This window comes from Scyliorhinus canicula, chromosome 13, assembly GCF_902713615.1.
Source record: "Scyliorhinus canicula chromosome 13, sScyCan1.1, whole genome shotgun sequence".
In the NCBI taxonomy this organism is placed as follows: domain Eukaryota; kingdom Metazoa; phylum Chordata; class Chondrichthyes; order Carcharhiniformes; family Scyliorhinidae; genus Scyliorhinus; species Scyliorhinus canicula.
The window spans coordinates 67,931,698-67,955,468 of record NC_052158.1 but is presented as its reverse complement, the minus strand read 5'-3'; the positions used below and the strand labels follow the sequence as shown (position 1 = coordinate 67,955,468).

At 50.6% G+C, this 23,771-nt stretch overlaps 1 protein-coding gene across 24 annotated transcripts in view; it reads right to left on the bottom strand.

The window, feature by feature from the left end:
* Positions 1–23,771, bottom strand: part of kif1aa (kinesin family member 1Aa) — a 397,377-nt gene that overhangs the window by 98,890 nt on the left and 274,716 nt on the right. For all 24 annotated transcript variants that reach the window (XM_038816644.1, XM_038816646.1, XM_038816647.1 and 21 more), the window contains 6 exons: positions 14,220–14,305; positions 12,134–12,269; positions 9,872–10,034; positions 8,439–8,529; positions 7,606–7,724; positions 5,179–5,234 (listed from right to left, as the gene is read on the bottom strand). In XM_038816644.1, the coding sequence (XP_038672572.1) occupies positions 5,179–5,234; positions 7,606–7,724; positions 8,439–8,529; positions 9,872–10,034; positions 12,134–12,269; positions 14,220–14,305 (651 nt within the window). The remainder of the gene's footprint in view (positions 1–5,178; positions 5,235–7,605; positions 7,725–8,438; positions 8,530–9,871; positions 10,035–12,133; positions 12,270–14,219; positions 14,306–23,771) is intronic.

The following is a 23,771-nucleotide window of genomic DNA, read 5'->3' as shown; positions in this document are numbered from 1 at the left end:
ACAGAGCCGAGATTCAAACCCGGATCCTCAGCGCTGCAGTCCCAGTGCTAACCACTGTGCCACATGCTGCCCTAACATGAATCACCTAATTGAACGAGGAACCCTCAGAATGTATTGGGATTGGATGATGAATTACCAGGAATGAGTGACGGAGGGTGAAAGATCGAGAGCGGAATTTTCCGTCTGCGACATCCTCCAGTCCACCGGCAGCGCACCCACGCCCACGGGTTTTCCAACAGTGTGGGGCGGCCACAATAGGAAACCCATCGGCCGACTGCAGGATGGGAAAATCCTGCTGCCGGCGGGAGCGCTTCACATTTGGAAAGTGCGGCTGGCGGTCTGGAGAATCCCGCCCCGAGTATTTGAGGATTGGGAAATTCTTTGCACAAAGATATGGGCAGATTTGGAGGTGAAAATCAGAATGGGAGGTGGGATTGAAGCATCCAATAATCTATACAATTGGGCAGGTTGAAATATCCAATCATAAGGGGTGAACTATTGAAACTGCTTGTTTGGGGATTGGGAAATGAATTAGCCAACAATGTGCAACTGCGAGTGGTGGTATCCAATGAAACACACTTTCCATCAGAGTCCAGTATTACGAACCATGCATCTGGGCTTTCCTGACAGCACAACCAGGGGAAGAAGGAAGGGGCAAGGGGGCATAAACCTCGTCTTCGGAAAGATAGGAAGCAGCGACATTAGCGGCAGACACGGCGTGCATGGACAGCGAGTCCAGGAAGGGGAGGTTCAACCCATCAGGCATCAGGTGCTTTATCAAAACAAGTGCTTTCTCATTCTCTGTGATGCGTGTGATGAAGAACAGAAAAAAAACAACACAAATAATAAAATCACATGAGCTCTGTCAATGGGAGGATAACTGGTTAACTAATGACGAGTGTCGAGAAATGTGTACAACAAATTGAAAAAATAAAACATTAAGTTTCTACCTAGACACATCCAAACATGACATAAAAGGCACCTCTCACCAGAGACAAGCCCCCTCAGCTTTGTATTTCCAGGACAGTAGTTACCACAGCTCTGGAACAGCCCAATGTACCTCCACCTGTCCCCAACAACACATAGATGAAGAACAATTTTCCCTGGCAAGACGGTCAGTCACCAGCGGTCACAGATTGCAGAAAATTGGCAAAAGGATCAGAGTGGCGATGAGAAGAATTTTCTTTGGGCTGTGAGTTGCAATGATCTGGAATGCACCGTTTTCAAGGGTGGTGGAAGCACATTCAGTAGTATTTTTCCAAAGGGATAGATGCTTAAAAAGGGAACACAAACTGCAGGACTATGCGAAAAGGGCAGGGAAGTGGCAAATTGGACAAATCTTTCAAAGGGCTGGAATTGACATGATGGGCTGAATGGCCTCCATCTGAGCTCTATGATTCTTTAAGATGTCTATGACTGAGAACGCCAGACACCGACTATACCTACAATTGACCAGGAGCTGTGGGCCTCCTTCCTGAGGCCCTTCTCTCACACACTACCCCACAGATAAAGGGGTGGCTTGACTGGGTTCAGGATGGGCACATCCCTGTGCCCTCACCAAACTCCTCACTTCATCGCAGGCAACAATCCAATACTCAATAATAAACTCTTCACTGCTACCCAATGTGATTTATGCCCTTTTGAGAATTAGGAACCCTGCTAAATAGTGGGAATAACAAGAACTGTTGCCGGAAACTTCCATCCTTGCTTGCAGCTGGGATTCTCCAGGGGATGTCGACCAGCGCGGCGCGATTGCAAACCTCCGCCAAATCTCCGGCGCCGGACAATTCGGCAGCCGGCAGTGGTGGGATTCTCGCCACCGCCCAGCGATTCTCCAACCCGGCGTAGGGTCGGAGAATCCCGCCCACTGTGTTTTGGCTGGAACGCCAAATTCTCCATTCTCACTTGCAGTGGCATGGCAACAGATGCGATGGGAGAATTCCGCCCAGAATTGTGACCAGGATTCTCCCGGATTGGCGGGGCGGCCCGTACCGGTGCCAAAGAGCGGAGTGAACCACTCCGGCGTCAGGCCGCCCGGACGTTCCGGGGGCTAGGCCAGCGCTGGAGGGGTTGGCGCCGAAGGGCCTCTGCCGGCCGGCGCGAGTTGGCGCATGCGCAACACCGCCAGTCTGTTCTGGTGTATGTGCAGAACCACTAGTGTGTTTCCTGCACATGCGTATGGTGTTTCTTCTCCTCGCCGGCCATGGCGGAGCCTTACAGAGGCTGGGGCGGAGGGAAAGAGTGCCCCCACCGCACAAGCCCGCCCGCAGATTGGTAGGCCCTGATTGCTGGCCAGGCCACCGTGGGGCCCCCCCTCGGGGCCGGATCACCCCGGATTCCTGAGGACCCTGCTAACCACCCTCCAAGCCAGGTCCCGCTGGTATGGACCATGTCTAATCCACGCCGGCGGGACTGGCCGAAAACGGGCGGCCGCTCGGCCCATCGGGGCCCAGACAATTGCTGGGGGAGCCGCTGCCAACGACTGGTGTGGCACGATCTGCGCCCCCGCCCGAAAACCGGTGCCAGAGAATTTGGCAGCCGGCTTCCGAGCGGCGGGTTTCACACCGCCCCCCCCCCCCCCCCCCCCCCCCCCCCCCCGGCAATTTGCCAACCCAGCGGGGGGTGGACGGAGGATCCCGCCCCATATATGTATGTAACTGTGAATCTAGTGCAAGCAAACATCAGCACGCATCCAGCTATGCTTTATTCTACTAATCCAGAGCAAGAACTCAGGAATGACAGAGTTCTGTTATTTGGAAAGAAAAAAGGTTTATAAACGTTTCTTTATTGTTCTTTGAACATACATCATAAAAGTGAGGCAGACACAGAGAGGAAATGGAACAATGACCAGCAGGGGGCGTCTGAACTTAAAAGCTAGTGTCAAAGAAATTTAGGGACACTATGGTCCTGGTTAATGGAGTGCAGAGAAATTGAAAATGAAATTAAATGAATGAAAATCGCTTATTGTCACAAGTAGGCTTCAAATGAAGTTACTGTGAAAAGCCCCCAGTCGCCACATTCCGGCGCCTGTTTGGGAAGGCTGGTACGGGAATTGAACCGTGCTGCTGGCCTGCCTTGGTCTGCTTTTAAAGCCAGCGATCTAGCCCTGTGCTAAACCAGCCCATTAATACATGGGTAATCTTGCGATGTTGAGGTTAAAGGTCGGTCCCAAGGTAATCTAGAGATTGAGGTTAAAGGTCATTCCCAAGATAATCTAGAGATTTTGAGGTTAAAGGTTGGTACCAAGGTGGTGTAGAGAGATTGAGGATAGAAGTTAATGCCAGGGTAAAGCAGAAAGACCGACGGTGATAATCATTGTCGGGTTAATGCAGGGAGTCTGGGAATAAAGATATTTATTAGTGTAATACCAGGAGGGCGTGGCAGAGGTGGGTGGCGAATGAACCTCGATAGTGCCTGAAATATAAAGAAATGGTATGCCTGTGGCTGAAATTCCTGACACACAGGAACATAGAAGCAGGTATAGGCCACTGAGCTCTTCACGTGAGCTCTGCCATTTGTCAATTTTAACAAGTTCCTAATTTGTAAAAGGAAAGTAACTGGCTGGGTCTTTTGGCCCATTGTCCACCTGGTTTAGATTTAGCAGACTTTTTCCAATTAAAAGAAAAGGCACCCACACAACCGGTCCCATTCTGCTTCCCTCCGCACTGACCGCTGTAACGGTCCGCCATGGCCGGAGCGGAGAAGGACCCCCTGTGCATGCGCTGCCATCATGCCAGAACACGCTGGCGCTCCCGCGCATGCGCCAACTCGCACCGGCCGGCAGAGACCCTTCGCTGCCGGTTGGCACGGCACCAACCCCGTCACCGCCGGCCTAGCCCCTGAAGGTGCGGAGGATTCCACACGTTCTGGGCGGCCCGACGCCAGAGTGGTTCACAGCCCGCCCCACCTGATAGCGGAGAATCCCGGCCCTCATATAAATGAAGAAGGGCCACAATCCTGTGTGTGGTACCCCACTGCTGCCAAAGGTGGTTTTCAATGAACTGGAGCAGATGCCAGGACTGCTCCACCTAGGAATTCCCACCACCTGCCAGTGATAGTAAAAGAGGCAATCAATAATCATCACTCCGAGTCACTCATAGTGTGACTCATAGTCACACCTGCTACCCCACTCCCTGCCGAAAGAAGGCCTTTCCATCCCTCCTGGAACTTACCTTCAGGCTGCCGGTAGAAGGTCAAGCATCCCAGCATGCAGCTCTGTAAAAAGGGCACCACCAACTCACCCAAATTAAGCAAATGAGGGCTTCGTAAGCCCATTTCAGGCAGATCTTGGGCCTCTTATTATTGACGTGCTATTTCTGTGCATGAGAAAACTTACCACAACCAACTTCCACCCCTGAGAACGTATTAAAATAACCCCCGGATCCTACCCAGTGACACAGTAACTGTGGTCTTGAGCTGTACAAATCAGGAAGATTCCACCTTAATCTCTGATTTGCGCCCCAAAAATTGCTGGTTGCCCATGTGTTATCTGAGGGCAACTAGTTACGAGGTTTAAGAATAAGAGGTTTAAGAATAAGAAAACTGTTTAAGAATAAGAAGTTTAAGATTTAGAGATCTTTTAAAGATCTTTTAAAGACTGGGCCCTGATCGCAGGCCAGGCCAGCGTTGGGGTCCCCCCGGGGCCAGATTCACCCGCGCTCCCCTTGAGGACTCCGCAGGCCACCTGCAGAGCCAGGTCCCGCCTGTAAGGACCTTGTTTGATTTACACCGGCGGGACTGGCCAAAAACCACTCGGCCCATCGCGGAGCGGAGAATCACCGGGGGGGGGGGGGGGGGCAATGCTGACGGCCCTCGACTGGCACAGCGCGATTCCCGCCCACGCCGAAAAACCAGCGATGGAGAATCCAGCAGCCAGTGACGGGGTGGGATTCACACCGCCCCCTCTGGCGATTCTCCAGCCCGGCGCGGGTTCGGAGAATCCCACCCAAGGTGTCTTAAGCCTGTTTTAGGTGGACACCCAAGATACTCAAGAACCGGGCAGCCTTTAACAATGGTGACACATACAACAGGCATAGCAGATTGGTTGTGGGAGTTGCATCCCAAAATTGGTCCTCTTTGTGCTCGTTTTCTAACCAATGTCTACTCCTCCCTGTGGCAATGAGGTATGATTAGATACTTTCAGACAAAGCAATAATTGAACAATTTGAATCCTCTTACCTGGTTTAGACAAGGGCATCACGCGAGGGAACTGTCGGCGAGATGGCCTTAGGGGGCTGGAAAGAGAAAGAGCAGGTGAATTCCATCTCGGATACATTTTGGAGAAAGTATTTTATTCAAAAATCGATCATTGAGTTGAGATTTCGTCAGCACATGGTACCAGCAATGTGAGTCATGTTCTATATTTCTCCAATACTGAGGTTCCTATTACACCAGAAGACCACAAAACCTGGGGGCAGGTGTAGAGATCTTTTCAAGACTGAGATGAGGAGATTTATTTTCTCTCAGTGGACCATTATTTTGCGGAACTCTCTTCCCCAGAAAGCTGTACAGGCTGCGTCGTTGAATTTGATCACGGCTCAGTTAGAGAGATGTTTGATAGGCAAGGGAGTCAAGGGTTATGTGGGACAGGCAGGATAGTGGAGTTGAGACTGCAGCAAGATCAGTGATGATCTTATTGAATGGCGGAGCAGATGTAGGCCATTCAACCCATCGAGTCTGCTCCACCATTCAATGGGATCGTGTCTGATCTGATACAATCCTCAACTCCTCTTTCCTGCCTTATCCCCATAAACCTTGATTCCCTTACTGATTAAATACTGTCTATCTCAGCCTTGAACATACTTTCAGTTGTGAAGTGTTGGGTCTGACATTAAACAAATAAATGGGCAGTATGGTAACATAGTGGTTAGCACTGTGGCTTCACAGCACCAGGGTCCCAGGTTCGATTCCCCACTGGGTCACTGTCTGTGCGGACGGTCTGCACGTTCTCCCCGTGTGCATGTGGGTTTCCTTCGGGTGCTCCGGTTTCCTCCCACAGTCCAAGGACGTGCAGGTTAGGTGGATTGGCCATGATAAATTGCCCTTAGTGTCCGAAAAAAGATTAGATGGGGTTATTGGGTTGAGGGGGGAAGGGTGGAAGTGAGGGCTTAAGTGGGTCGGTGCAGATTCGATGGGCCGAATGGCCTCCTTCTGCACTGTATGTTCTATGTAAATGTAAAAAGGTTACTTCACTGGGAATGAGAGATATCAGAGGGATTGCGGAAAGTGGGATAGAAACATAGAAAATAGGAGCAGGAGTAGGCCATTCGAGCCTGCTCCGCTATTCAATATCGAATCATAGAATACAATGCAGAATTCGGCCCATCGAGTCCTCCGGCCCTTGGAAAGAGCACCCTACTCAAGCCCACACCTTCACCCCATCCCCGTAACCCAGTAATCCCATCCAACACTTTGGACACTAAGGGCAATTTAGCATGGCCAATCCACCTTACCTGCACATCTTTGAACTGTGGGAGGAAAATGGAGCACCGGTCCTGTCCAAAGCTGGAGGATTACTGGAAGGAGGTGTTTAGGGTAATCTCTACAGTGGTGCACGTGAAACTGGACCCGGGCCCTCGGTAGGCAATATTCCGGCTGTCGGACCAGCCGGGGTTGGAAACGGGTGCCGAGACAGATGTTGTAGCCTTCGCCTCGTTGATCGCCCAAAGGCGGATCCTGTTAGGGTGGAGATCAACCTGTCCACCCTGTGCCCTGGCGGGGGGACCTGCTGGAATTCTTGATGCTTGAATAGGTCAAATTTGAACTGAGGGGAAGGATGGAGGGGTTCTGCAATTCATGGGCGTTATTCATTATGCACTTTCAAGAATTGGATAACATCGAACATTAGGGGGGTTGTGGGCTGGGTGGGTTGGGGGGAGAAGGACTGTATGTGTTAATGGTGACTATGGGTGATTCCTGATTCCTTTTTGTCATTTGTTTATGTTAACAGGTGGGCTAATGTTTGGGGGTTTGGTGGGTGGATGGGATCGTTGTTATTGATATGGGGATTGATATTACATTCGTTCCTGATTATTGTTGAGTGTAAATTTGGGAGAAAATGTAAAAAAAAACTGTCTTCAGCATGCCAAGTTCAAAGATCTGCGAGAGGAAGGTAAAAGTATTCCTTTTAATGTGGTGGAAACCTTTGAAGTGGTTTTTTATTGTTCTCTTTTTCAAGACTGTATATATGCCAAGAAGCCTAAAAGCTTTGAACTGCATTGTTTACATTCAATTTTATAGACCATTGCCATTTAAAAGCCTCTTGATTGACAGGCACAGGCAGTTTCAATATATAGCTCGATAGGGTTCCATTAATTCTGAAGAGCAGCTGTTTTTCTAACCGTAGTTTTTTTTAAAAGAGGCTGTCTCTTTGTTCAGAAGAGCTTCCTGGAAAGACCAGGTGGGTTTTGAGACAGGGAGGAGTTATTGTAAATTTAGGCCCAGGAGTTGACCTTATCTAAATCCCCTTGACCGTACAAAGGGATTACAGTCTAGAGACAACCCCCAACAATTTTCAACACTGTGAGGAGTGAAACACTGACTTTGAGTTTGAAACAGAAGGAAAGAGTGTTGCTGCTGAAGACAATGGGATTTATTGGGAGTTACCTGATGAGGTCTTTGCAGAGAGGTGGAAATGGGTGCTGCTGATAATGTCCAAATACCTCAAAGACAATGGGCTGAGTCTTAATATACTCAATGAAGGATTTGGTCACTTCTACTGCGATCTGTGGGGAAAAAAAGTATAATTTTCATAGTAACAACTGGTTGTCTAACTGAGTTTTCAGGAGTCAACAAAGGCTTTTCTGGACCGCTGAAGACATTAATTGCAAAGTACATGCGGAAGGGCACATTGCTATACGTGGATTGCAGCAAATGCTGTAGTGTGCTGGAGCAACATAGATTTCACAGCTGGACGAACCTGGCTTGCTTGGGAGCATGAATAAGGAATTCTGCCCACACAGGCTGATGGTCTTGTCAGTTGTCACTGCTCTTACCTAATGCCAGCTCAGCTGGTCTGCCTGATCTCCTCCTGGGAGCATACACCCTCCAATTCATTTGCATCCCTTACCAGTGTCTTCAGACGGTCTGCTTTATCAGCTGGAACTTTCTCCTTCCACCCATCGCCCTTTTCTACCTCTCCCCACTTTGGCAGGATCCTATATGTTTAACCATGCCTTCAGTCACTTTCCCCAACTCTTCTCCCACTGCATTTGTTGTTAGAAGGTCATTAACGGTGTTTCAGTCCAATCACAGAGCACAATTATCTGTCTGTCAATACCAGACTCCGAGATGAGCAACATCAACATTGCAATGCGAGACAAGACACTCGAACGCAAAGTAAAAATCTTTCAAAAGATCTTTGGTATAGTCAGTAGTTAGCCTGGGCATTCTAGCTGGAACTGTGCAATCACAATTATTTCTTTATTTGGGAGACTCACATTCTGAACATGGTAAAAGCCAAGTGGAGGGCCCCGGCCTGTGTTTTTAAGCGGCTCTGTTGAAAAGGCTTCCTCTTGTCGATGGATGAAACTGTAAAAGAGAGTAAAGCAAAATTGAGCCTTCTTGGTCAGAGGGTACTTCGATTTATGTCATCAGTCCTGAACAGAAATATCAATTGACTGGACAGCAGTGTGCGGAAATTGGAATAGAACTGATAAAAATCTTCTCCACTGGAAATCCATAAAACAATCCCACAAGGACAGCTGTCAAAGCCTGGACCCTGCACTGCAGTAACTCTTACAGTCAGCTCATTTTAAAAATCAACCTTATGCTTGACATGACACCATTATTTGGAAGCCAGCCTCCATAATGGGTATCTATAGCAAGTACATAACAAAGCCTTATACGTGTGATAGTGAATGGGTGTAACATGGCTTCCGTATAGTGATACATTTTAGTGTAACATATATATAGGTATAAAACATGAGCCAAGATATTTTGGACGGTGGGGTTTCCCCTCCCGCCATCTGAAGAGTTCGCGGACAACACATCCTTGACAACATTGCCTGTCCGTCTCCATTTCCCACTCCAAAGAGCGTTAATTGGCTGGAGGCCTGGGGGGTGGACAGTGGGCGATTGGGGTGTCAGCGAAGAGGGCAGTTATAGGAGCAAGAGGTGAGGGGTCCTGCAGTTACCAGATGTTAAAGAGATTGCTGATGGAGTCACCCTCGCCTTCTCGCCTGAGGCCTGAACTCAATTTATTTTCGGCATTCCGTCACAGTCTTCCCACCAGCATAAACATTGAGGCTGGGAGTGCAATGGCCCTTAACTGGTCAATAATTGGCTACTTAAGGGCCTCCATTGGGGCAAGGGTAGGTGGACCAGCCGAGACCGCACTGTCCTAGCACAGAATTGCAGAGAGCCTGGGCAGAGAACCTATTACAAAACTCAGCTGAGGAATTTTTACACTTGCCCCCACCTGCAAACCTGCCAGTCAAATTCAGCCCATGGATACAACACAGTCTGCACAGGCAGCAAAATGGGTTTACACAGAATGAATGTTAAATACTCATGCTGCTGGATCCATATATCATGGCAGATAACAGATTCCACCACATGGCAATAAATGGATATAGCTGATCGCCATAGCCATGGCAATGGGTCTAGCAAGCATGGCTGGTTTAGCTTAGTTGGCTGGACAACTGGTTGGTGATGCAGAGCGAGGCCAACAGCGTGGGTTCAATTCGGGGCTGAGGTTATTCATGAAGACCGTGCCTTCTCAACTGTGCCTCTCATCTGAGGTGTGGTGATCCCAAGGTCATCACCAGTCAGCTCTCCTTCTCAAAGAGGAAAGCAGCCTATGGTCATCTGGGACTATGGCGACTTTACTTACTTATCTACAATGGATATACAATGGCAATGGTTGACTTACTTGAACTGACAGAAAATATCAGCATATTCAGCTGAGATACTTGAGGCCTGTAGAACTGTCACTCTGAAAGTGAAGTTACTGCCAATTCTGAGGTGTTCTACAATTTCATCCATCTGTGTGTCTGTCGGTGACTTCACTGGACTTTCGGGCTCCTCCTGGGTGGCTGAGGAATGCAAACAAGTCCACAAACAATTAATGGGGTGTTTACTTGCTGAGTTCATTGGGCAGAGAAAGAGGCATATTTATGATTGTAGGGGGGAGTTTAAGTTGACAATGGTGAGAGTTTTAGATGGAGGAGATTGGGTTTTCAAGCCTATATTCCTCAGCATTTTGGTGAAGCTGCCATCGGACAAGGCCTACTTTCCTAGCCAGGATCTGAGGCCTAATTTAAATGGCACTGGGTGTGCACGCCATTTTAAGCACAAGCCTGACTGAGGCCTGAAACTCGGGTGTGAAAGCTTCTAGTAGCCAGAAAATAGGAGGGAATTTTCCAGGAATTTGGAAAGCCAGTATTTGTTGTTCATCCCGAATTGCCTTTTAACTGAGTGGTTTTCTCAGCCATTTCAGAGGGCAGTTCAGAGTCAACCACAGTACCGAGGATTTGGAGTCACACACAGGCCAGACCAGGTGAGGTTGGCAGATTTCCTTCCCTGCAGGGCATTAGTGAACCAGACGGGTTTTTACGACAATCAAAAATTGTTTCATGGTCACGGGCAGCACAAGTGGATAGCACCGTGGCTTCACCGCGCCAGGGACCCAGGTTCGATTCCTGCTGGGTCACTGTCTGTGTGGAGGGGTTATTGGGTTACGGGGATAGGGTGGAGGTGAGGGTTTAAGTGGGTCGGTGCAGACTCGATTGGCCGAATGGCCTCCTTCTGCACTGTATGTTCTATGCAACCATTACTGAGACGAGCTTTCAATTCCAGATTTTATTAACTTAAATTGAATTCCACCAGCTACCATGGTGGGATTTGAGCCTATCCCCAGAGCATTAATCTGGGTTCCAGGATTACTAGACCAGTGACATTACCACTACGTCATAATCTCCCCACAAGATATAATTTAAATGTTGATTTTAAGATTGAATACCGGGGGTATGTGTGTGTGTGTGTGTGTATGTGTGTGGGGGGGGGGGGGGAGGGTCATTGACGCGTCCCGAATATCCGATGCCGGTCTGGCTCCGTGCCTCCCGCGCTTCCAGTGCTGGCCCCATTTGCGGGCCTGAATCACTCCTCAGAGCGGCCCATTCACGCCATCGTAAAACGCGACGGCATTTACGAAGCCATCAACACTCTGCTGTGGGACGAGGGAATCCCGCCCCCAGTTCTTTTCTGAAAGTTATTATTCAGTCCGCTTCCATCATCCTTTCAGGCAATTCTTTCCAGATCATAATATCTCACTGAGATTTTTTTTTAAATCTCCTAATCGCCTCGCTAGGTTGTGAAAAGATGTGTTTTAGAGCTCAGGAGATAAGTGATGAGGGACGTTTTTCCAGGAAGTTTGAAACAAGTGGGGCAGCACGGTAGCATGGTGGTTAGCATAAATGCTTCACAGCTCCAGCGTCCCAGGTTCGATTCCCGGCTGGGTCACTGTCTGTGCGGAGTCTGCACGTCCTCCCCGTGTGTGCGTGAGTTTCCTCCGGGTGCTCCGGTTTCCTCCCACAGTCCAAAGATGTGCGGGTTAGGTGTATTGGCCATGCTAAATTGCCTGTGGTGTCGTAAAATAAAAAGTAAGGTTAAGGGGGGGTGGGTTGTTGGGTTCCGGGTATAGGGTGGATACGTGGGTTTGAGTAGGGTGATCATTGCTCGGCACAACATCGAGGGCCAAAGGGCCTGTTCTGTGCTGTACTGTTCTATGTTCTAAGGGAATTCAAAGATCCCAGGGTCAACATCTAGTTCATGTTGATTTTACTGAAATTGGGGGTAAATTGAGAAATATCTATGACTTGTGGTTGAATTTGTATCAGCTCCGTTTTACACTATCTCCAAAATCAAATTTACTCTCAAGGAACAGAAATCGGGAGTGTGGTCACAAGACTGACTTTCCATCCTAATTATTCTGCCCCATTGATATATCAGATTTAATCATCTCTGCACAAATTGGCACTGGGACCTTCTAGCTCTCTTCTTGAAATGTTCCTAAAAAAACTACCTTTTCCAATTAATCCCTGACCTCTGTAGCACACGTACTTCCATTCCAAATAACTCTTTCGAACCATGATCGAACAAAGGGTGCCATCGATTTTGATGATGCAGTGCCTACCTGCACAGGTATTGTTGTTGACTTCATCGGCTGAGGGGCCTGAATCACTCGACTGACCCTGACCTTCAACAATCCGCAACTCCTCCTGCGACGTTCCGGAGCGAGACATTCCAGCTGTACAACAATCTGACTGAAACTAAATGCAATGGAGGGGATCACAGGGTCAACTTCACACAAACATCCCATCATCACTTCAGCAGACATGTTCTTGGATATTTATGGCAATGTTAATAAAACCAACTGTGTTTACAGCAATAAAGGAGGCCATTTGGCCCATCTTGCCTGTATTTCTTGCTGCAGCAATCCTAAACCACCCTACTGCCCTACCTTATGGCTGTATGTTCCACTAATTAAAGGATTTATTCAATATTCCCATTAAATGTAACTACACACTTAACAAAGCGACCCTACTCCAACAGCCCCCCTGCATAAAGATATTTCTTCCAATTTCACGCCTCACTCTCAGTTACACTTTAAAATGCTGGCCTTTCATTACTTATGCCCTGGCCAGAAGAAATAGTATTTCCTGATTCATGCTTGTTATTAATCCAAACACCTCTATTAACTCTCCTCATGGCCGTCGCAGCTCCAGTGGAGTAAATCCTGGAATTTCAAGCCCTAGTCTAACTCTTTTGGCATGCCTGGTATCCCAGTAAATCAGCATTGTGTGCTATTAGTTTAATGTTCTTTTTACAATATAATTACAATAATATACAATACAATTCCAAACTGCACAGAGTAGTCCAACAATGGCTTAAACAATGTTTCGTACACATTCATCATACTCCTATATTCTTGTATGTTACTGTCTTGATGTTGGCCGGGATTCTCCGTTGCGCATCCGCCCTGCTATTGCTGCCAGCGAAGATGGAGAATTTGGCGCCCAGCCAAATCTGCCATTCACTGCAACAGACGGAGAATCCCTCCCGTTGTTTCTTTTTTGAAAGCTTTACCAATCTGTACTTTCACATCAGGGAATTATGTATTTAAGCCCCTCGGTCTTTCTATTCGACCACGTTCTTCAGCCTCTTCCTATTGAATCTATAATCTCAACACTTGGTTTTTGCAACCTTTCAGCTCTCTGCATTAAATTACTTTTGCTAATCGTCTGCCAGTCCATGCCTTTCTGAAATGGTCAATTGGTTTACAAAGACAAGCAGGCACGGATCAGTAAGATGCCATTCCACCCATCAAGCTTCCTCTTCTCTAGCCCCATGTATAATCTGCGCAATTACAAATTCTATTCTACTCTACGACATTCTTTCCAAACATCACGTGCAATCTGTTCTCTCCGCCCACTTAATCTTCTTCCACACACACCGGATTCTCACGGTTAGGAGAGTGAATAATCTCAAGGACTGGGTAAAAAGAAAAGGTTCATATTTATATATCGACTTTTATGCTCAACGACCATCTCAAAGAGCATTATAACCGATCAGATGCTTAAGTGTAGTCACAGTTGTAATGTAGGAAGTGTATCAGCCAATTTGCACAAAGCGAACTCCATCAAAAATCAATGTGATGATTTAATATTTTTGTGATTTTCATTGAGAGATAAATATTGGCCAGGACATCGGGGACAATTCTTTTTCAAAATAGTGTCATGGAAATGTTAAATCCACCTGAGAAACTGATGGGGGCCTCACTTCAAACACCTCATCTGAAAGATGGCACCTCTGACAGTTCCGCGCTCCTTTCATACTGCAACAGAGTGTCAGCCTTGATTTTTGTACTCAAGCCCTGGACTAGGACTTGGAACTCTGTGACTCAGAGGTAAGCGGAGCCACGGCTGACACCTCAGGGCTAAGGGTTACCATGGGTAAACTTCGGGCTGGGAGTTCCTTTTAGAGTTCACCAGTGTGCGAGATCTTACATGACCTTGGTTGTTTTTGCATCAAAAGCACACTTTTGGTGCAAATACATCAGCCCTGATGTCCTCAGAATATGTGACAAAAATCTAGACCTGCACAATCTTTTATATTTTTGGTCAGGAATTTCACATTTCTTTCTGCCCAGTTCTGTTTCCGAGTACGTTGTTTGTAATTGGCTTCAGTAGGGGCCGATGTGAAGGAAAAGCCTCAGTTACCTTCTCAAAGTGCTGGTCATCAAAGGAGATCTTGGCTGTTCCCGATTGTCGAACCCCTGAACCATAATCTGGAGCTTCCTCATCGGCTAAAATGGGACACAAGGAAAAAATATTACTCACGAGAATAAAGCTCTGAGGATGAATGTTATAATCTCCCTAAATTTTCTTTGTCACGAGAACTTGACTCGTGTCAGAATCTCAGAATTGTTGCGACGCAGATGGAAGCTATGTGGCCCATCGTGCCTGCACCAGCTCTCCAAGCGAGCATCATGGCTGAGTGTCATTCTCCTCCCTATTCCCTGTATCCCAGCACATTGTTTATAGTAAAACTCCACTGCCTGTTGTGGTGTGATTTGAACCCATGTCCCCAGGGCAGTGGCCTGGATCGCAGGATTACTAGTCCAGAGGCATTTCCACTACACCACCCATCTCCCCTAGTCTCTACTTCTTAGCTGAATATATTAAGGGAGCCATTCTCAACGTTTCCACTGAATAGCAAGACGAACTGTACCAACACGACCTTATTTTGTGCATATTAAAATTTTCACTCTGAAAATGAAGACACTAAATATCGGGAGGTCATTTTATCCAAACCTACCCAATACAAACCTGATGGGATTGGCCCACATTACGCCATAACCCAATCTTATTTTCCACCAATTGGGCTAGGTGTAAAACGTGAAGCTGTCCCAGTCTGGTCAACCGGCGGGTGCGGGTAAAATTATCCCCAGACTCTGTACAATTCATCTTGTACAGTAGCAAAAACCAATGGATCGACACTCCATTTTGCATGCTGTCTAATTTTCCTTCCCACTGACTTCAATCCAAGAGAGATTCAACTTCCAGACAAAATTCAAACCTATTTCATGTTTTTCTCTATAGGCTGAAAAAATGGGGAGTTTCTTTCCCTTTCCTCTCTGGACGGGCACACATCACCCTGTATATCATTACCCAAGGCCCAAGCACTTCAGTTGCAGACAATGGCTCCTACACCTGTAGATGTTGCTGGCCTCCTGCTACACAAAGGTAGTGACCATTTTTACAGTTGTTTTCATTGTGTCTGACTTTGATAGAAAACTGAGGAGTGGGGTGACAGGAATACTGCCTCATGTCAATGTGATTTGGTTGTTTGTAGCTATTCTGAACCCTGGGTACACCCAACAACTCTCTAAAACCGAGGGTTAGGGTTCTCAGGAGACAGAGACTGAGATTTATGGACCTCTTTTACCCACTGCTTTCAACTAGGAATTAAGAAATCCCTGGTGCAAATCTAGAGAACAGTCACAATTAAGATATTTGTCTACTTGGTTCAAGTTGCCAGTAAACACAAGACCCATTGCAGAGAGGCCAGTGTCTGACCCACCGATTCACCCAGTTCCACAGTGTGAAAGGAGAGTGTCTGATCCATCCTTCCAACCAGACCCAGAGTGTGAAAGGACAGTGTCTGACCCACTGTCCCATCCAGTCCCAGAGGGGGAAAGGACAGTGTCTGACCACTGTCCCACCCAGTCCCAGTGTGAAAGGATAGTGTCTGACCCACTGTCCCAGAGTGTGAAAGGACAGTGTCTCACCCACTCTCACACCCAGTCCCGGAGTGTGACAGGACAGTGTCTGACCCACTGCCCCCCCCCCCCCCAGTCCCAGAGTGTGAAAGGACAGTGTCTGACCCACTGTCCCACCCAGCCCCAGAGTGTGACAGGACAGTGTCTGACCCACTGTCCTACCCAGTCCCAGTGTGAAAGGACAATGTCTGACCCACTGTCCCACCCAGTCCCAGAGTGTGAAAGGACAGTGTCAGACCCACTGTCCCACCCAGACCCAGACTGTGAAAGGACAGTGTCTGATCCACTGTCCCACCCAGTCCCATTGTGAAAGGACAGTGTCTGACCCACTGTCCCACCCAGTCCCAGAGTGTGAAAGGACAGTGTCTGACCCACTGTCCCACCCAGTCCCAGAGTGAGAAAGGAGTGTCTGACCCACTGTCCCACCCCCCCCCCCCCCCCCCCAGTCCCAGAGTGTGAAAGGACAGTGTCTGACCCACTGTCCCACCCAGCCCCAGAGTGTGACAGGACAGTGTCTGACCCACTGTCCCACCCAGCCCCAGAGTGTGACAGGACAGTGTCTGACCCACTGTCCTACCCAGTCCCAGTGTGAAAGGACAATGTCTGACCCACTGTCCCACCCAGTCCCAGAGTGTGAAAGGACAGTGTCAGACCCACTGTCCCACCCAGTCCCAGAGTGTGAAAGGACAGTGTCTGACCCACTGTCCCACCCAGACTGTGAAAGGACAGTGTCTGATCCACTGTCCCACCCAGTCCCATTGTGAAAGGACAGTGTCTGACCCACTGTCCCACCCAGTCCCAGAGTGTGAAAGGACAGTGTCTGACCCACTGTCCCACCCAGTCCCAGAGTGAGAAAGGACAGTGTCTGACCCACTGTCCCACACAGTCCCAGAGTGTGAAAGGACAGTGTCTGACCCACTGTCCCACACAGTCCCAGAGTGTGAAAGGACAGTGTCTGACCCACTGTCCCATCCAGTCCCAGAGTGTGAAAGGACAGTGTCTGACCCACTGTCCCACACAGTCCCAGAGTGTGAAAGGACAGTGTCTGACCCACTGTCCTACCCAGTCCCAGAGTGTGAAAGGACAGTGCCTGACCCACTGTCCCACCCAGTCCCAGAGTGTGAAAGGACAGTGTCGGACTCACTGTCCCACCCAGTCCTAGAGTGTGAAAGGACAGTGTCTGACCCACTGTCCCACCCAGTCCCAGAGTGTGAAAGGACAAAGTCTGACCCACTGTCCCATCGAGTCCCAGAGTGTGAAAGGACAGAGTCTGAACCACTGTACCACCCAGTCCCAGAGTGTGAAAGGACAGTGACTGACCCACTGTCCTGTGGTGGTATGATTAACATAGCTGCCTGCCATTGGTGCAGAACACCGGCTTACCATTGGCCCTGGTCGGTCATGTGCCTCTCGACCGATTGGTTGAAACCAGTCATGTGACGGCTCCCCGATTGATCGAGAGGCTGAGTTAACCCCGCCTCCAGGGCGAGGTATAAATACCCAGCACGCCCGGCAGTCGGCCATTTACTGTAGTCGACCGCAGGGCTAACATTGAGCTTATTAAAGCCCACTTTTCTACAGCAACTCGTCTCACGTTCAATTGATGGATCATCATGTCCCACCCAGTCCCAGAGTGTGAAAGGACAGTGTCTGACACTGTCCCAACCAGTCCCAGAGTGTGAAAGGACAGTGTCTGACCCACTGTCCCACCCAGTCCCAGTATGAAAGGACAGTGTCTGACCCACTGTCCAACCCAGTCCCAGAGTGAGAAAGGACAGTGTCTGACCCACTGTCCCACCCAGTCCCAGAGTGTGAAAGGACAGTGTCTGACCCACTGTCCCATCCAGTCCCAGTGTGAAAGGACAGTGACTGACCCACTGTCCCACCCAGTCCCAGAGTGTGAAAGGAGTGTCTGACCCACTGACCCACCCAGTCCCAGAGTGTGAAAGGACAGTGTCTGACCCACTGACCCACCCAGTCCCAGTGTGAAAGGACAGTGTCTGACCCACTGTCCCACCCAGTCCCAGAGTGTGAAAGGACAGTGTCTGACCCACTGACCCACCCAGTCCAAGTGTGAAAGGACAATGTCTGACCCACTGTCCCACCCAGTCCCAGAATGTGAAAGGACAGTGTCTGACCCACTGTCCCACCCAGTCCCAGAGTGTGAAAGGACAAAGTCTGACCCACTGTCCCATCGAGTCCCAGAGTGTGAAAGGACAGAGTCTGAACCACTGTACCACCCAGTCCCAGAGTGTGAAACGACAGTGTCTGACCCACTGTCCCACCCAGTCCCAGAGTGTGAAAGGAGTGTCTGACCCACTATCCCACACACTCGCAGAGTGTGAAAACAGTGCCTGACCCACTGTACCATCCTGTCCCAGAGCTCCGTTCCAGAGTATGAAAGGAATGTGTCTGACCCACCCTCACACCCAGTCCCAGAGTGTAAAAGGACAGTGTCTGACCCATTGTCCCACCCAGTCCCAAAGTGTGAAAGGACAGTGTCTGACCCTCTATCCCACCCAGTCCCAGAGTGTGAAAGGACAGTGTCTGACCCACTTTCCCACCCAGTCCCAGTGTGAAAGGAATGTCTGACCCACTGTCCCACCTAGTCCCAGAGTGTGAAAGGACAATGTCTGACCCACTGTCCCACCCAGTCCCAGTGTGTGAAAGGACAGTGTCTGACCCACTATACCACCTCGTCCCAGAGTGTGGCAGGACAGTGTCTGACCCACTGTCCCACCCAGTCCCAGTGTGAAAGGACAATGTCTGACCCACTGTCCCACCCAGTCCCAGTGTGTGAAAGGACAGTGTCTGACCCACTATACCACCTAGTCCCAGTGTGGCAGGACAGTGTCTGACCCACTGTCCCACCCAGTCCCAGTGTGAAAGGACAATGTCTGACCCACTGTCCCACCCAGTCCCAGAGTGTGAAAGGACAGTGTCTGAGCCAATGTCCCACCCAGTCCCAGAGTGTGAAAGGACAGTGTCTGACCCTCTATCCCACCCAGTCCCAGAGTGTGAAAGGACAGTGTCTGACCCACTGTCCCACCCAGTCCCAGAGTGTGAAAGGACAGTGTCTGACCCACTGTCCACCCAGTCCCAGAGTGTGAAAGGACAGTGTCTGACCCACTGTCCCACCCAGTTCCAGTGTGAAAGGACAGTGTCTGACCCACTGTCCCACCCAGTCCCAGAGTGTGAAAGGAATGGCTGACCCCCTGTCCCACCTAGTCCCAGAGTGTGAAAGGACAATGTCTGACCCACTGTCCCACCCAGTCCCAGTGTGTGAAAGGACAGTGTCTGACCCACTATACCACCCAGTCCCAGAGTGTGGCAGGACAGTGTCTGACCCACTGTCCCACCCAGTCCCAGAGTGTGAAAGGACAGTGTCTGACCCACTGTCCCACCCAGTCCCAGTGTGAAAGGACAGTGTCTGACCCACTGTCCCACCCAGTCCCAGAGTGTGAAAGGACAGTGTCTGACCCACTGTCCCACCCAGTCCCAGAGTGAGAAAGGACAGTGTCTGACCCACTGTCCCACCCAGCCCCAGTGTGAAAGGACAATGTCTGACCCACTGTCCCACCCAGTCCCAGTGTGTGATTGGACAGTGTCTGACCCACTATACCACCTAGTCCCAGAGTGTGGCAGGACAGTGTCTGACCCACTGTCCCACCCAGTCCCAGTGTGAAAGGACAATGTCTGACCCACTGTCCCACCCAGTCCCAGAGTGTGAAAGGACAGTGTCTGAGCCAATGTCCCACCCAGTCCCAGAGTGTGAAAGGACAGTGCCTGACCCTCTATCCCACCCAGTCCCAGAGTGTGAAAGGGCAGTGTCTGACCCACTGTCCCACCCAGTCCCAGAGTGTGAAAGGACAGTGTCTGACCCACTGTCCACCCAGTCCCAGAGAGTGAAAGGACAGTGTCTGACCCACTGTCCCACCCAGTTCCAGTGTGAAAGGACAGTGTCTGACCCACTGTCCCACCCAGTCCCAGAGTGTGAAAGGAATGGCTGACCCCCTGTCCCACCTAGTCCCAGAGTGTGAAAGGACAATGTCTGACCCACTGTCCCACCCAGTCCCAGTGTGTGAAAGGAGAGTGTCTGACCCACTATACCACCCAGTCCCAGAGTGTGGCAGGACAGTGTCTGACCCACTGTCCCACCCAGTCCCAGAGTGTGAAAGGACAGTGTCTGACCCACTGTCCCACCCAGTCCCAGTGTGAAAGGACAGTGTCTGACCCACTGTCCACCCAGTCCCAGTGTGAAAGGACAGTGTCTGACCCACTGTCCACCCAGTCCCAGTGTGTGAAAGGACAGTGTCTGACCCACTGTCCCACCCAGTTCCAGTGTGAAAGGACAGTGTCTGACCCACTGTCCCACCCAGTCCCAGAGTGTGAAAGGAATGTCTGACCCACTGTCCCACCTAGTCCCAGAGTGTGAAAGGACAATGTCTGACCCACTGTCCCACCCAGTCCCAGTGTGTGAAAGGACAGTGTCTGACCCACTATACCACCCAGTCCCAGAGTGTGGCAGGACAGTGTCTGACCCACTGTCCCACCCAGTCCCAGTGTGAAAGGACAATGTCTGACCCACTGTCCCACCCAGTCCCAGAGTGTGGCAGGACAGTGTCTGACCCACTGTCCCACCCAGTCCCAGTGTGAAAGGACAATGTCTGACCCACTGTCCCACCCAGTCCCAGTGTGGGAAAGGACAGTGTCTGACCCACTATACCACCTAGTCCCAGAGTGTGGCAGGGCAGTGTCTTACCCACTGTCCCACCCAGTCCCAGAGTGTGAAAGGACAGTGTCTGAGCCACTGTCCCACCCAGTCCCAGAGTGTGAAAGGACAGTGTCTGACCCACTGTCCCACCCAGTCCCAGAGTGTGAAAGGACAGTGTCTGACCCACTGTCCACCCAGTCCCAGAGTGTGAAAGGACAGTGTCTGACCCACTGTCCCACCCAGTTCCAGTGTTAAAGGACAGTGTCTGACCCACTGTCCCACCCAGTCCCAGAGTGTGAAAGGAATGTCTGACCCACTGTCCCACCTAGTCCCAGAGTGTGAAAGGACAATGTCTGACCCACTGTCCCACCCAGTCCCAGTGTGTGAAAGGACAGTGTCTGACCCACTATACCACCCAGTCCCAGAGTGTGGCAGGACAGTGTCTGACCCACTGTCCCACCCAGTCCCAGTGTGAAAGGACAATGTCTGACCCACTGTCCCACCCAGTCCCAGAGTGTGAAAGGACAGTGTCTGACCCACTGTCCCACCCAGTCCCAGAGTGTGAAAGGACAGTGTCTGACCCACTGACCCACCCAGTCCCAGAGTGTGAAAGGACAGTGTCTGACCCACTGACCCACCCAGTCCCAGTGTGAAAGGACAGTGACTGACCCACTGTCTCACCCAGTCCCAGAGTGTGAAAGGAGTGTCTGACCCACTGTCCCACCCAGTCCAAGTGTGAAAGGACAGTGTCTGACCCACTGTCCCACACAGTCCCAGAGTGTGAAAGGACAGTGTCTGACCCACTGTACCACCCAGTCCCAGAGTGTGAAAGGACAGTGTCTGACCCACTGTCCACCCAGTCCCAGAGTGTGAAAGGACAGTGCCTGACCCACTGTACCATCCTGTCCCAGAGCTCCGTTCCAGAGTATGAAAGGACAGTGTCTGACCCACCCTCACACCCAGTCCCAGAGTGTAAAAGGACAGTGTCTGACCCATTGTCCCACCCAGTCCCAAAGTGTGAAAGGACAGTGTCTGACCCTCTATCCCACCCAGTCCCAGAGTGTGAAAGGACAGTGTCTGACCCACTGTCCCACCCAGTCCCAGAGTGTGAAAGGAATGTCTGACCCACTGTCCCACCTAGTCCCAGAGTGTGAAAGGACAGTGTCTGACCCACTATACCACCTCGTCCCAGAGTTGGGCAGGACAGTGTCTGACCCACTGTCCCACCCAGTCCCAGTGTGAAAGGACAATGTCTGACCCACTGTCCCACCCAGTCCCAGTGTGTGAAAGGACAGTGTCTGACCCACTATACCACCCAGTCCCAGAGTGTGGCAGGACAGTGTCTGACCCACTGTCCCACCCAGTCCCAGTGTGAAAGGACAATGTCTGACCCACTGTCCCACCCAGTCCCAGAGTGTGGCAGGACAGTGTCTGACCCACTGTCCCACCCAGTCCCAGTGTGAAAGGACAATGTCTGACCCACTGTCCCACCCAGTCCCAGTGTGTGAAAGGACAGTGTCTGACCCACTATACCACCCAGTCCCAGAGTGTGGCAGGACAGTGTCTGACCCACTGTCCCACCCAGTCCCAGTGTGAAAGGACAATGTCTGACCCACTGTCCCACCCAGTCCCAGAGTGTGAAAGGACAGTGTCTGACCCACTGTCCACCCAGTCCCAGAGTGTGAAAGGACAGTGTCTGACCCACTGTCCCACCCAGTTCCAGTGTGAAAGGACAGTGTCTGACCCACTGTCCCACCCAGTCCCAGAGTGTGAAAGGAATGTCTGACCCACTGTCCCACCTAGTCCCAGAGTGTGAAAGGACAATGTCTGACCCACTGTCCCACCCAGTCCCAGTGTGAAAGGACAATGTCTGACCCACTGTCCCACCCAGTCCCAGTGTGTGAAAGGACAGTGTCTGACCCACTATACCACCCAGTCCCAGAGTGTGGCAGGACAGTGTCTGACCCACTGTCCCACCCAGTCCCAGTGTGAAAGGACAATGTCTGACCCACTGTCCCACCCAGTCCCAGAGTGTGAAAGGACAGTGTCTGACCCACTGTCCACCCAGTCCCAGAGTGTGAAAGGACAGTGTCTGACCCACTGTCCCACCCAGTTCCAGTGTGAAAGGACAGTGTCTGACCCACTGTCCCACCCAGTCCCAGAGTGTGAAAGGAATGTCTGACCCACTGTCCCACCTAGTCCCAGAGTGTGAAAGGACAATGTCTGACCCACTGTCCCACCCAGTCCCAGTGTGAAAGGACAATGTCTGACCCACTGTCCCAACCAGTCCCAGAGTGTGAAAGGACAGTGTCTGACCCACTGTCCCACCCAGTCCCAGAGTGTGAAAGGACAGTGTCTGACCCACTGACCCACCCAGTCCCAGAGTGTGAAAGGACAGTGTCTGACCCACTGACCCACCCAGTCCCAGTGTGAAAGGACAGTGACTGACCCACTGTCTCACCCAGTCCCAGAGTGTGAAAGGAGTGTCTGACCCACTGTCCCACCCAGTCCAAGTGTGAAAGGACAGTGTCTGACCCACTGTCCCACACAGTCCCAGAGTGTGAAAGGACAGTGTCTGACCCACTGTCCTACCCAGTCCCAGAGTGTGAAAGGAAAGTGCCTGACCCACTGTCCCACCTAGTCCCAGAGTGTGAAAGGACAATGTCTGACCCACTGTCCCACCCAGTCCCAGAGTGTGAAAGGACAGTGTCTGACCCACTGTCCACCCAGTCCCAGAGTGTGAAAGGACAGTGTCTGACCCACTGTCCCACCCAGTTCCAGTGTTAAAGGACAGTGTCTGACCCCACTGTCCCACCCAGTCCCAGAGTGTGAAAGGGAATGTCTGACCCACTGTCACCACCTAGTCCCAGAGTGTGAAAGGACAATGTCTGACCACTGTCCCACCCAGTCCCAGTGTGTGAAAGGCAGTGTCTGACCCACTATACCACCCAGTCCCAGAGTGTGGCAGGACAGTGTCTGACCCACTGTCCACCCAGTCCCAGTGTGAAAAGGACAATGTCTGACCCACGTCCCACCAGTACCAGAGTTGTGAAAGGGACAGTGTCTGACCCAACTGTCCCACCCAGGCCCAGAGTGTGAAAGGACAGTGTCTGAACCACTGACCCACCCAGTCCCAAGAGTGTGAAAGGACAGTGTCTGACCCACTGACACACCCAGTCCCAGTGTGAAAGGACAGTGACTGACCCACTGTCTCACCCAGTCCCAGAGTGTGAAAGGAGTGTCTGACCCACTTGTCCCCACCCCAGTCCAAGTGTG